This window comes from Phyllostomus discolor, chromosome 13 (genome assembly GCF_004126475.2).
Source record: "Phyllostomus discolor isolate MPI-MPIP mPhyDis1 chromosome 13, mPhyDis1.pri.v3, whole genome shotgun sequence".
NCBI lineage: Eukaryota > Metazoa > Chordata > Mammalia > Chiroptera > Phyllostomidae > Phyllostomus > Phyllostomus discolor.
Window position 1 is genome coordinate 44,954,503 of NC_040915.2, and position 12,469 is coordinate 44,966,971.

At 51.1% G+C, this 12,469-nt stretch overlaps 2 protein-coding genes across 2 annotated transcripts in view; one reads left to right on the plus strand and one right to left on the minus strand.

Moving 5' to 3' along the window:
* IFT81 (intraflagellar transport 81) overlaps window positions 1-12,469 on the plus strand; it is a 137,747-nt gene that overhangs the window by 9,098 nt on the left and 116,180 nt on the right. The window lies entirely within an intron of this gene.
* P2RX7 (purinergic receptor P2X 7) overlaps window positions 2,960-12,469 on the minus strand; it is a 34,519-nt gene continuing 25,009 nt past the window's right edge. The window contains exons 9-13 of the mRNA XM_028527701.2: window positions 10,778-10,868; window positions 9,035-9,100; window positions 8,798-8,947; window positions 6,910-7,011; window positions 2,960-5,151 (exon numbers count right to left, since the gene is read on the minus strand). Coding sequence (XP_028383502.1) covers window positions 4,648-5,151; window positions 6,910-7,011; window positions 8,798-8,947; window positions 9,035-9,100; window positions 10,778-10,868 — 913 coding nt within the window. The 3' untranslated portion in view covers window positions 2,960-4,647. The remainder of the gene's footprint in view (window positions 5,152-6,909; window positions 7,012-8,797; window positions 8,948-9,034; window positions 9,101-10,777; window positions 10,869-12,469) is intronic.

The following is a 12,469-nucleotide window of genomic DNA, read 5'->3' on the forward strand; positions in this document are numbered from 1 at the left end:
GTCGAAGGCTACAAAATACGTAGATTTAACCTGAAGATCTTACAGCGCTTTGAATCCCGCCCAAGGTGCCTTGTCTGTGTGTGGTGCAGCTTCAGGCAGGGGAGGCCAGGCCTTAGGTGACGGACTGCCGGTGCTGCTGGGACCCAGTGGGAGTGGTTTCCTGGGATGTGGGACTTACGGCGCTGACACCGGCGCTGACACCCGGTGAGACCCGAGCAACCAAGCAACCGGGAAGCGTCGGCCACCCTCCGAAGGATGGAGTGGGCTGGCTGCAGGGAGGTTACGACAGCACCATTCTGAAGTCTGAGCCAGGACCCAACTCCCTGCATCCACCCTGAGCCTCACGCTCTGGGGAGTTGTACTGACGCAAGTTGTTATTAAATCTGTTTATAAAAAGAAGAAGGAGAAGAAGGGGTTGCCGCAAGGAGCAGGGAGGCTGTCTGATGGAGCCGCCGAACTGCACTTCCGATCTTTTATCAGTAACTGCCAGCTCACTGAAACGGTTGAATCAAAACATCCAAAAAGCATGAAATGTGTACCTTTTACGTGACTTGTCTCGTTATGAAAACCCATCCGCCCTTTTCTCTAGTGAAGGCAGTTCTCTGAAAGACACAGAATGTACGTTAATCTCTCCCCCAACCATGATTGAGTTGTTAGCCGAATAAACCATCTCTAGCAGATCTGACTCCAGCGCGGTGGGGGCCCAGGTTTCTCCAGCTCCGCGTGGCAGCTTCTGTCTTGAAAACCACCTTCACGTGAGCGGTACTCAGAATCCCATTTCACAGTGAGTCAGAGCCTGGCCTCATTAGTGTTGCATGAAACGTAGGTGCCCTTGTTTTTCCCCGCCACTTTACCTCCCTCTGTCTGTTACCAGAGGTTTCTCTTTATAACAGCTGGTGACTAAGAACGAAAGCACAGAGTTACGGACTCTTCAGACTCAAACCATCAACCCGATGATAATATTTTACACTTCCATCATCTGGGTGCAGATTAAAATAACCTTCACATTCATGTAAGCAAACCACAAAGCATTGTCCTGGGATTTTCCCCAATTGTCTTTCCTTCCTGAAGTGTAGCCCCAGAAAAACCAGCAGACGCTACACCTGCATAGGTGCGTGACTGTCAGGTGTCGGGCGTGTGTGGCGTGAGCTGTGCGGTGGTGGGTTAGCACAGTCAGCGGGAAGTGTTTGTGCAGGGTAGAGTCCTGTCCCTTTTCATTGGTTGCTCCCTTTTTTCCGTTTGTTTTCTGTTTCTCGGTCAGTAAGATCCATGGGAAGCGGGGTGACAAATGGTAGTTACTTTCTTTGCTTCATTTGGGGGACGTAACTTCTGTCCTGTCCTGAGAATTATCCAGAACGCTCATCTCTTCCCTCTCCCTTCTGCTAGCCTCTTTTATTTTTATTTTAAGGTTTATTTATCTTTAGAGAGAGGGGAAGGGAGGGAGAAAAAGGGAGAGAAACATCAGTGTGCAAGAGAAACATCGATCGGTCACCTCTCGTGTGCCCTCATCTGGGGACCTGGCCCGCAACCTAGGCATGTGCCCTGACTGGGAATCGAACCAGCGACCTCATGGTTTGCAGGATGACACCTAACCCACTGAGCCACACCAGTCACGGTGTGCTGCTAGCCTCTTTACCAGGGTTGAGACACCATCGGCCTCAGCCTTCTGTTTGGCCCAAATCTGCCGCTCACCAGTTCCAGGCTGTCATCTGCACTTCCGACCACTTAGCTGTAAACTGAGGGTTCCCATGACCCCCTCCCGAGGTTCAGTCATTGGGTATAATGGCTCTCAGACCGCAGGGAAACCCTTACTTACATTCACTGGTTTACTGTAAAGGATATAATAAGAGATGCAGGTGAGCAACCGTGTGCAGAGGTACGTATGCAGGACGGGGTACCGAGGGTCCTGAGCACAGAAGCTTCTGGGCCTGTAGGCTTGGGGCGTACCACCTCCCGGCATGCAGGGGTACTCGTCAGCCCAGCAGCTCTGAGCACTTGGTATTTCAGGCATGTTTATGGAGGTTTCACCGTGTGGGCGCAATCAGTTATTGACCCCATTTCCAGCCCCTCCCCACTCCGGAGGATGAAGGGTTGGGACTGAAAGTTCCAAGATTCTAACCATGACTTGGCCTTTCTGGTGACCAGCCCCCATCCTCAAGTTACCCAGGAGCCCACCAGGGGTCACCCTATTGGAACACAGACACTCTTATCACCCAGGAAATTCCAAGGGACTCAGGAGCTCCGTGTCCAACGGGGAGACAGAAACCAAACATACATCTTACTATGCCGTGGCGCTCAGTGAATGAATGTATGTTAAATGGACGTGTCAGTGGGTGAGCTGACTGTGACGTGGTCATATTCTGAGAAAAGGAAGGAAAAGGAACACTCCAATCATCGTGAATTATACGCATTATTTTTTATTATCAAATCATTCAGGTTAAGACATCTAGTTTGCAAGCCAAAATGAGGAAGCGTTCAGAAAACGGTTCCCTCTAAGGAGAAGGACGCGAGCGCATTACTACTTCTACACGAAATCAGCCCGCACTCGGAGAAAGCAGATCCCTGACACAGCGGTGGAGCTGTGAGTGCGGTGCAATCACTGTGACGGAAGGACGGACTTCGGTACGAGAGGACAGAGCCTGTGAAATGTGGTTCTCCCGGGCACGCCTTGGGCGACGACATCACTTTAGGCACAACGTCATTTTAGGCGGTAGACTAACAATGAGAGTGCAGGCATGAGGCACATTGTTGCAGGAGGTGCCAGACGTTTTACACAGCTGACGTCACACGTCACCCTCTCAGGGCCCCTGAGGGGAAGGGGACCCAGTGATTATCTGTCACTTCAAATCCTGACTCTACCTGGGACTTCCGTGAGGATACTGAAACTCACCAGGAATGAGGCACCAAAAAAGAAAAGGGTTAAAGACTCAGAGGCCATCAGAATGGAAGTCTGTAGCTGTTACTGGAATTCAGGGAAGTAGGAATTTCAGTCCTGAAGTCACATCGAATCCACTTTTAAAAAAAACACCTTGGGAAGGTAGCAAAAAGGAAAGTTCAGTCTGGCCCAATTAACTTGATTCCTGAGTTGAACGCCAGATGAAATCCCGGATCACAAAGAGAAGAGCTTTGTTCATCTTATCTTAATACAGTAGAGAGCTGCTGGTTTTAAAAAAGTATCAAAATGGTAAATCTTAAGAGTACGTATAAAAAACTTCACAGGTCCTGTGTCAGTCACAGTGTCGAATGGTGGTCTCTATTTATCCTTCAAAGTAGTCGTTGAGAAGCAGTCAGTTCTGGTGCCGAAACCATGGAAAGGAAATCCCTCAGGAGGACCCTAAAACCTGCAGCGACCCGTTTCCGTGTCCCCAGAGAGGCGGACGTACAGAAATGGTCAAGGTCTGGGCGTGGGTTGCTCTTTAAGTAGCGCCCAGACCGCATGCCCTGGAACTGGCTGAGAAGTGCAGGGTGTTAAAAGCATCAAAGCGGCCTTTTCCAGTCTTTAAGTTGCCTCCAGTAGTGGAAATGGGGTGCCATCGGAATGCACTGGGGAGCTCGGTAGTTAGAGTTGATGGACTCCAAGGCCGTGCTGGTGAGTTGCCTGCTTTGGTTGGCAGCCCCCCTATAGCTGCTGCATAGGAACCCCTGAGGGGCTCCGGGGTGGTCCGGGCTCCCCAAGACCTGTAGCACCAGGGAAGGTAGGGGCCAGGTGTCTGTATATCCCCACGAGTCAGGCTTGCTCTCTTGTCCCAGTTATCTTGTCGCTGTGTAACAAAGAAGCCAAGACATAGTGTCTTAAAACAGTTTGGTTGTGTGGGTCCACCGGTCAGCTCCCCCCTGGGTGTCTCAGGCAGCCGCAGACGTGTGTCGGCAGGCTCTGGGAACATCTGGCCGCCTTCTCTCCCGTGTCTAGTCACTGGGCTCGTGTGATTTGAGGGCTGGAACCAGTTGGATCCGTCCTCTCCACGTGGCTGCTTGGGCTTCCTCAGGGTCCCGGAGCAGTCAGGCTTTTTTTCCCTGGAGGCTGGCTTCCTTCACAGCGGGAGTGTCACGGGCCAGGGAGTGGTGGAAGTCGCCAGCTGCCTAAAACCAAGACCTCGAAGCTGACACAGCGTCACTCCCACTCTTGCGTAACTGGTCAGAGCCACCCGGATGCAAGGGGCGGAGACATGACCCCTCAGGTCTTGAGGGTCAAGTGCCAGAGAATCTGTTGCCGCTTTAAATCCTCCACTTTCTCCAACAGGACCCAGGACCCAAAGGGTTGGATCATGGTTGGACATGAACCCAGTCCGACCTCATAATGAGCCGCTTGGTATTGTAGCTCTTTACGCATTAACGAGAATTTTTCCTCCCAATATCTCTGTGAGGGAGCAGGTTGGATAATCAGGCACCTGAGGAGCAGAGATTAAAGGCTGAGGACCACACAACTTCTTAGGGACAGAATTGAGGCAGACATCGGGATCTCTTGATGGGCGGTCCACGCCGCGGGAGTCCAGCTTGCTTGTTTATTTACCCAAGTCTCTCTGCTCTCTGACACGGAACTGTAGTGGAGAAAAGCACATTTCCCTTTGTCTGAAAAATCTAGCCACAGGTCTTTGCAGTTGAAGCTCAAGGTACAAGCAAAGGTAATGTCATTGCAGCTGCCCAGCCCTATTCCATCAAGCAAGGACTCTTGAAGCCACTGTACTGGCCTTCACTCTTGGGAAACTCCCTCCGGATCCTCCAGCGGCAGCAGCTGGGCAGGATGGCAAAGTCCGCCAGGTCCGGGGAGCCAAAGCGCCAGGTGGCGTAGCTCCTGTAGGCGCAGTGCCGCAGCCGGCCGTCGGCGGCGTCGGAATCCAGCGCGAGCAAGGGCTCCTGGTAGAGCAGGGAGAACCGCAGGGCCCGCGGGGACAGGACGAGCTGCCCGAACAGCTCTGAGGTGGTGATGCAGGCGCCCGACTCCTTGCGGCAGCACAGCTCCTCTAGGCACTGGCGGTCCTTGGGCAGCTGGGACGGGAGGCAGTGTCCGCACCTGCACCAGGCCGGGCCGCTGGAGCTCGCGGTCCTCACTTCGCCGAGCAGCTCCATCTGCTCTGGTTGTTCGGGTCTGGGGGGCGAGTCCGGGAGGGACAGGGGCAGCCTGGACACCTCTCGGAAATCCATCACGGGTCTCTGAAAAAGTCAAGTTTGCAAACGCCATCAGCAAGGGCCACCCCTAGAGCTCTATCTAGGTTCTTTCATTTTATTATTTAACTTATAAAATTATATTTCATATGACATCCGTGTTAGTAGCTATCATGTGGTAAATGTAGGCGTCAGGGCTGTAATAGCCTTTTACGAGCCTTGGAAGGCCCCCATGAGCTGTGAGTCCTCATGTCCATGGTGCAGATTGAGAGAGGGGATTCTGAACAGCCGGGCCTCGGGGCAGACACCGCCTGCCCAGAGAGGCCTTCGTGCCCAGACCGCCCGGTCTAGGCGCTTCCCCTCCCCCAGGTCACTCTCTCACTGCATCATGAGAGCCTGCGTTCCTCATAGTGAGCTGATCTTTTTTTTTTTTTTTTTAAAGATTTTATTTATTTCTAGAGAGGGAAGGGGGGGGGGGAGGGGGAGAGAGAGAGAGAGAGAGAGAGAGAGAGAGAGAGAGAGAGAAACATCAATGTGCGGTTGCTGGGGGTTATAGCCTGCAACCCAGGAATGTACCCTGGCTGGGAATCGAACCTGGGACACTTTGGTTCCCAGCCCGCACTCAATCCACTGAGCTACGCCAGCCAGGGCGTGAGCTGATCTTTTTAATCCACGTGTTTACGTGATGACTCTTCTGTGAGAAAGCAGGGGCCCTGTCTGTTTTGTTTATTGTCATGTCCCCAGTGCCTAGGGCGGTACCCGGCACGTAGTAGACAGTAAATATTTGTTGATTTAGCTCCACTCTCTCCTTTCCCACCAGGCCCCTCCTTCTGGTGAATCCGTCTGTTATTATGCTCCAAGAAAGATGGTCATAACGGCCATCATTTATACATGTCTGTTCTCTGGGACATACACCTGCCTTCCTTCACCAGCCAGGGAAAGCCTGAGCCAAGTACACTGGAAGTGAACAGTTCTTACAGGGAGATGTTCACAGCAGCACACCCTGGTCTCCTCCTTGCAGCCTGCAGAACCGTGAGAGGGTCGATTTCTGTGGCTTTACGCTACTGAGTTTGTGGTCACGTATTATGGCAGCCCGCGAACTCATGGGTTAGTGAAGATACCCAACAGCCAGAACTGCTGGGCGGGGGAGGGAGCGAGGTAGAGCACCTGCTGAGGGAGGGGTCTGGTGGTGACCACTCAAGCCGACCGTGTGCCCGCCTGGGGCCTCGGCAGTTCCGCTTTCAGGGGCCACGCGTTCACCAAAGCAGCCTCGCTGGCGTGACCCCCCAGTGGAAACCACCCGCCTGTCCATCAGCAGCAGAAGGGGAAACTGAACGGGATGCTTGTGAAACAGAAATGATACAACAGTGAGAACCGGCTGTTGCTATATGCAACGTCGAGGATGATTCTCACAAAAATATGTCGAGTAACAGAAGCCAGACATTCAGCAGAGTATATACCGAGTATACACTATAGGGTTCAGGTTTTATAAAACTCTAGAAGAGGGACCCACCTGAAACTAATATAACATTGAATGCCAACTGTAATAGAAAATTTGAAAACATTTGCTAGTTCTAGAAGAGGTAAAGCTAACCCCTGGATACAGGATAATGGTGACCTTAAGGGGGGGCGGTGATTGGGGGGGACACCCGAGGGACTTCTGCCACTGACACTCACTGTTTTCACCTGGGAGCGGGTCGCCTGGGCTCGCTTTGTTACACTTCGTCAAGAATGATTTGTACAAATCCCTAGGTGTGTTTACCTCTACCAGTAAGTTGTTTTCTTAGACAAAATGTTTTAACTTACTGGGACTTTCTTGCCTTTGACATCTTGCAGACTTCTCCCACGCAGCTGCTCGTCCACCATTCTGATGTGGGCTTCATCCACAAAGGACACATATTTCAGTGTCTAGGGAAAGGAGTTCAAGATGTTTATCCTTTTTGTATAGAATTATTAAGAATTGCACACATGAACATATTCTCATTGACCAAGTGGCAAACTGTTAAACAAGTTAACCAGAGGCTCTTGTCGACCAAGAACAAGTGATTTCTGAGTCTAAAGGTGAATCAGAAACGGAACCTCACGCACCTTAATTTGTGGACTGAGTATCCACAGCTCACTGCCTGATGTGTACAGCCCCCCCCCCCAAGTGCTGCGTGAAATTTCTCCATTGCGTTCCCTCAGTTTAAGTTACTCTAGATTGAATATCTCCAGAAAATTATATCATCGCAACTGGAATTATTTATATTTCCATTAAATTCCACCCCATGTTGGGCCATGAAATAGTGATTATTTTTAGCTGCAAAGACGAACTTTTATTTCAAGCTGCATGTACGCGCACGATGGACAATGACCCATGCATTCAGCCGCTGAGAAAGGCCTGAGTCCTTCTTGGATGAGGGGGAGGCAGAGAACCCCTCTTTGTTGTGTCTGAGCACCAGAGATTTCCCGTGGGTTGGAGGGAATCGTGGAGTCGAGTATAGAGGAACCGCTTGGCAAAGTTCAGTTCAACCATCAAAACGAGACAGGTGAGCTGGGGTTCGTTAGACTCGACCCCTGTCCTAGGCTTCCTTCCAGAAGGAATCACTGTTACTTGTGTGTGTGTCCAATGCCTGTGTGTGTGTGTGTGTATTTTTTAAAAAATATATAATAAACATAAAAGATATAGAATATACATGTATATGTGTACATACATGTATATACACATAACAAAACTACAAGCAAACTGCAGAACAATATACATGGTATATAATATAGATACAAAACCAGTCTACACACAAACTAATTCTTTGTGTTGTGTACATGTAGGCAGCACAAAGAATTAGTTTATGTGTATAGTTGAGTTGTACCTATGTCATATCATGTATATCGTCCTGTAGTTTGCTTGTTTCCTCTCAAGAAAACGTCTCGGACAGTCACCAGCACCTATAACACGGTGCTTCTGAGCATGGGTTCCGGACTTAAGTTGGAATTTCAGTTCGACACGAACCAAGTAGCTGTATGACTTTGGGCAAAGTATTTCACCCTCCTGGGCCTTGACTTCCTCATCTATGGAAAGGCATCGTTGTATCGCCTGTCAGTGGCGTCATTGTGAAAATTCAGTGAGTTAATATCCATAAAGCACTTTGAAGCGCTATGTAAACGTTTGCTATCATTTGGATGTACCTCATTCTTTCAAACTTGTGCCTGGCGTTCCTTGCTATGGGGTTATCATAGGCTGATGCACTGCTCACTGGTTGGTCATTTGGGTAGAAGCTCTTTCTTTAGTGACTGTTGCACCGCGTGGACACCTCATCCACGCGTGACACTTGGGTGCTCACATAAATGTTTCTCTAGGGCAGGTGTGGAGGCGTGGGAATGCCGGGCTGTACCGCATGTCTCATTTAAATGTTACTAGACTCTGCCAAGTTTTCTCTGAAGTCATTATGTTAATTTTTTTTTTTGCTGTACCCACGTAATAAATCTGACAAAATTGACAAGTCCTGGAACGTAAAAATCTGTTCTCCCTCTAGCTGGCCTCTCCATTTTCGTTTCTGTTCTTCCCTAAGACCAAAGGTTTCATCTGAGAGGTGGTGGAATGGGGTGGAGTCCGGAGACTTGTCCGCCCTGGGATCACACCTCTGATTTGGGCCTTATTTTTGAGCACTTCCCAGGGGTCTGGCGGTGTTTTGGCCCCACAGGCAGGGAGTCCTACCCGCTTTGGCTCCACGATGACCTCGCACTTCTTCCTGTCGTAATACTCATTGATCACGCAGCCCTTGCAGCACGTGCAGTAGCGATAAACGCAGGATCGACAGCAGGTGCTCGAGTAAGCGTCGATGAGAAAGTCAATGAACACAGTGGCCTGGGAAGAGCCCGGACACGTGCCACGTTAGTGAAACTTCTTTTTGCAAAAGCATCGTCGCAGAGCGCGGGCAAGAGAAGGCCTTACCAAACCAAAGTAGGAGAGGGTCGAACCGATGTACACGATCAGTGAGATAATGTGAAATTTTCCTCCCTGGAAACAGAGCGGGAAAGGTTACTCAGCGGGAATTCCGGGCGGGGCTCTTTTGCTCTAACGCGACATCGTTAGTGCCAGCGGAGGGGGGCGTCTGGTGCCGTGACTTTGACAAATGCATCCACGGTGTTCAGAGCAGCAGAGGCCGAGGAACCTGAAGACGCTAGGACTCTCCTTCTGCCTTCCAACATGTGCCTGAAAACATGACTGTTTTCAAGAGAGCAGTGCAGGGACCCACACACTGAGAGGAGACCCACGGAAGGCGGGTGTTTCAGACAAGGTGAGGGTTTTGGACAAGCTTCCCCTCAAAGTGGCTTGAGATTACCTTGGAAGCAGAGGGAAGGAATACCCACAGACTCCTCCCTTCAGTGTCCTTGGGTTTTTATTTGCAAGGTCTTCCTACCCTCCCAGCTATATCTCATTGGTTCTCATTGTGCTGCTTATCACCACGTTGTGTAGACAATATGCAGTCGGACAAGGTGGAGCGGGCAACGTGTCAATTTTTTGCATGCCCAGCATCCCCTCCTTCCCTCTTCTGGAGACAGCACCCCAGTTTTCCTTTGGAGCACCCTCTCCGTCCACACTCGGTGTCGGGGAGAGACTGTTCCACGGTGGGGTTGCTGTCTGACCCGGGAGCTGGACCTGGCCGGAACAGGGGCTGCTAAGCGCAGAGCCCCGTAGAGACGGACCGTGACCGATGTTCGTTCTGACATAAAGCAGCACCCCTCCCGCTCCCTGCTGCCCTGGAGCGGGCCGTTGTCCTGACCTCATCAGGTGCACAAAGTAATTGCCTGTAGCGGGTAGCGTTCACCTATTAGTACCCGTGAGTGTCCGCTTTTTGCCCTGTAGGAATCCCTGGGCACCTGCTAAGTGGCACAGGGGCCCATTTTGCCTTGCAGCTGCCCGAGTGCGCCTTGTACGTGAGTTTCCCATAATAAACTCTCCCAGACTGGAGTGGCCTGCCTCTTTCTTCATTCTTCCCCTGACCTCCACTTACAGGATAGGTTTGCAGTCCCAGGGCCCTCCCCTGGGTCCGTGTGTGTACTAACCCGTGGTCCATGCAGTCTGCAGGGAAGGGGCTGCGTCAGAGCTGGCCCGAGACCAGCCATCGAGAGAACGGCATAACCGTGGCCGCAGTGACTAGGCGAGGTCGCTAACCCAGTCAGACTTAAGGAGCTGCCTTGCACCACCACGCAGGCGGACAGCGGGGGATGATGCCAAAGCAGAGGACAGGTGTGAGAGATGGAGGGGGGCAGATTCTTGGTGGTGATGTGTGAGGACCTGGGTCCAGCCACGCCAGGAGCTGAAACAGCCCCTGGGTCTTTCAGTGATGTGAACCCCCCCCAAAAGAAGCCTTTTCTCCCCAAAGCCAGTTTGAATTGGCTTCTGTTACTAACTACTTTATCTTGCAGGGGGATTTCTTTCTCCTTTTTTTTTTTTTTTTTTGAGCATCAGAAAACTTTAAAGTTGAATGTTACATGCTCTTCCCTGCCTCAGTCTTGTACTCATCAGATGGCTGTTCACGGGCAGGACCCCGGGGACGTCTCGTCCCCCCGCCCCACCCCGCAGGTGAGGTGAGCAGTGCCAGCCCGTGACTGTCACCAGAGCGTTCGCCCCCTGAGGCAGCGCGGCAGCGGTCGGGAATGCGGGTGCCCGAGGCTGGAAGCGGAGACTTACGGTGCCGAAAACCAGGATGTCAAAACGGATCCCGAAGACTTTGGTCAGCGTCCGTTTCTCAACACCGTTTTCCGTGTAGTACTTGGCGTGTCTGCAGGAGGAAACGGGTCCGTAGGTACACAGTCCCACCGGAAAGTGCTGGCGTTTTGTGAAAAAGAAAAATCAAACCAATAGCCGATCTAGGCTCTCTTATCCATCTCCTAGCTCTGCCGCGGTTGGCAGCGGGAAGAACGCGATCTAAACCCGTGCCTGGTGCTCTCCGACCCCCTGGACCCCGGGCCCCACTGCCCCGTCGCCTCTTCTGCTTCCCCATCACAGGGCGACCAGGAGCCTGCCTTTTGTTTAAGATCAACAAGAACAACTTTTGACCAACAGCACAAGATTAAGAAAATGCAGCAAGAGAGATTTTTTTTTTTTAAAAAAGCTTCAAGCAATCTGATCCTTCTTTGAGAGGGAAAAAGGGGTCTTCTAGAACACAGGGTTGGGGTGAATCTTAGATACTCATCACTGAGTTGGAGGCAGCTCTCTCAGCCATCTTTTCTGACTGCGGTTTTTTAGATTCCGTGTTTGTCTCTCTGGCCTCCTTCATCATGGGACCAAATTCACAAGGAAAGTTGTTTACATCTTCCCTGCAATCCAGCTTTTGCAAGTGCATGAAAATCACGTTACAAACTCTTCAACCAATTCTGCTTCCCTATCTCCAGCCACCTTCTTGACCTAATTCTCACACATTTGGCTAATTTCTTGCTGCCTTAAGTCGTCCAGGGCCAGGCACCACACAGCCACAGACCGCCCCTGCCCACACGGCTTAAACTAGTCCATGCTAAGCCCTTTCCCCGGCTCTGCCTGCCTTTCCCCGGCCAGACACAACAATGACCCTGGGTCATGCTTTCCCCTCGCTCCTGCCTCCCGACCAAACCCGGCGCTTCCCCCTGCGGCCCTGTGCGGCCCCCTCCTTTTCGGGAAGGTAATAAAATTCTCCTTTCCGTGGTGGTCACTTCTCCATGTCTTCACTGTCGCCTTACAGGTTAAGGTCCAGGCACAAATTTAGGTGGCCCTAAACCCAACGGCTGGGATCCTTACAAGAGAAAGGAGGAGGAGGGTTGAAACAGAAACACAGAGGAGAAGACCACGTGAAGACAGGAGCAGATCCCGGAGCGGTGCAGCCGCAAGTTAAGGAATGCCGAGAGCCACCCCACGTAGGCATCTCTCACCAGACCTGCTGCCAGGAAGTGCGGGGTGTTTCCTTTTCCACAAACAATTAGGGAGGTTCAGACCATAGGCCTTAAGAGACTTTTAAATCTGTCCCTTCCTCTTACCATCCTTCAGTGGTTTTTTATTTTTACTTTATTTTTGTATTTTAATTGTTGTTCAAGTACAGTTTTCTGCCTTTTATTCCCAGCCCAGCCCACCCCCCCATTTTTTTTTAGGTAAAGGTCTATATTTCTTTCTGAGTTATTAATTCGCAATCTGTTTACAGGTGTGGGGAGGAACGAAAACAGATGTTCTGCCAGAATACGACATAGAACATCTGAAACTTTTTCTAATTCTCAAAATCTGACATTGAGATCGGTTAGATATTCTCAGACACTTGACCGTGTTTCTGGCCAGAGTATTGCAATATCTTCACACCCGATCGTTCTCATGCCGCGACCGTTCTGTCTGCTGCGGCTCTGGCGAGCGACTTGCGTT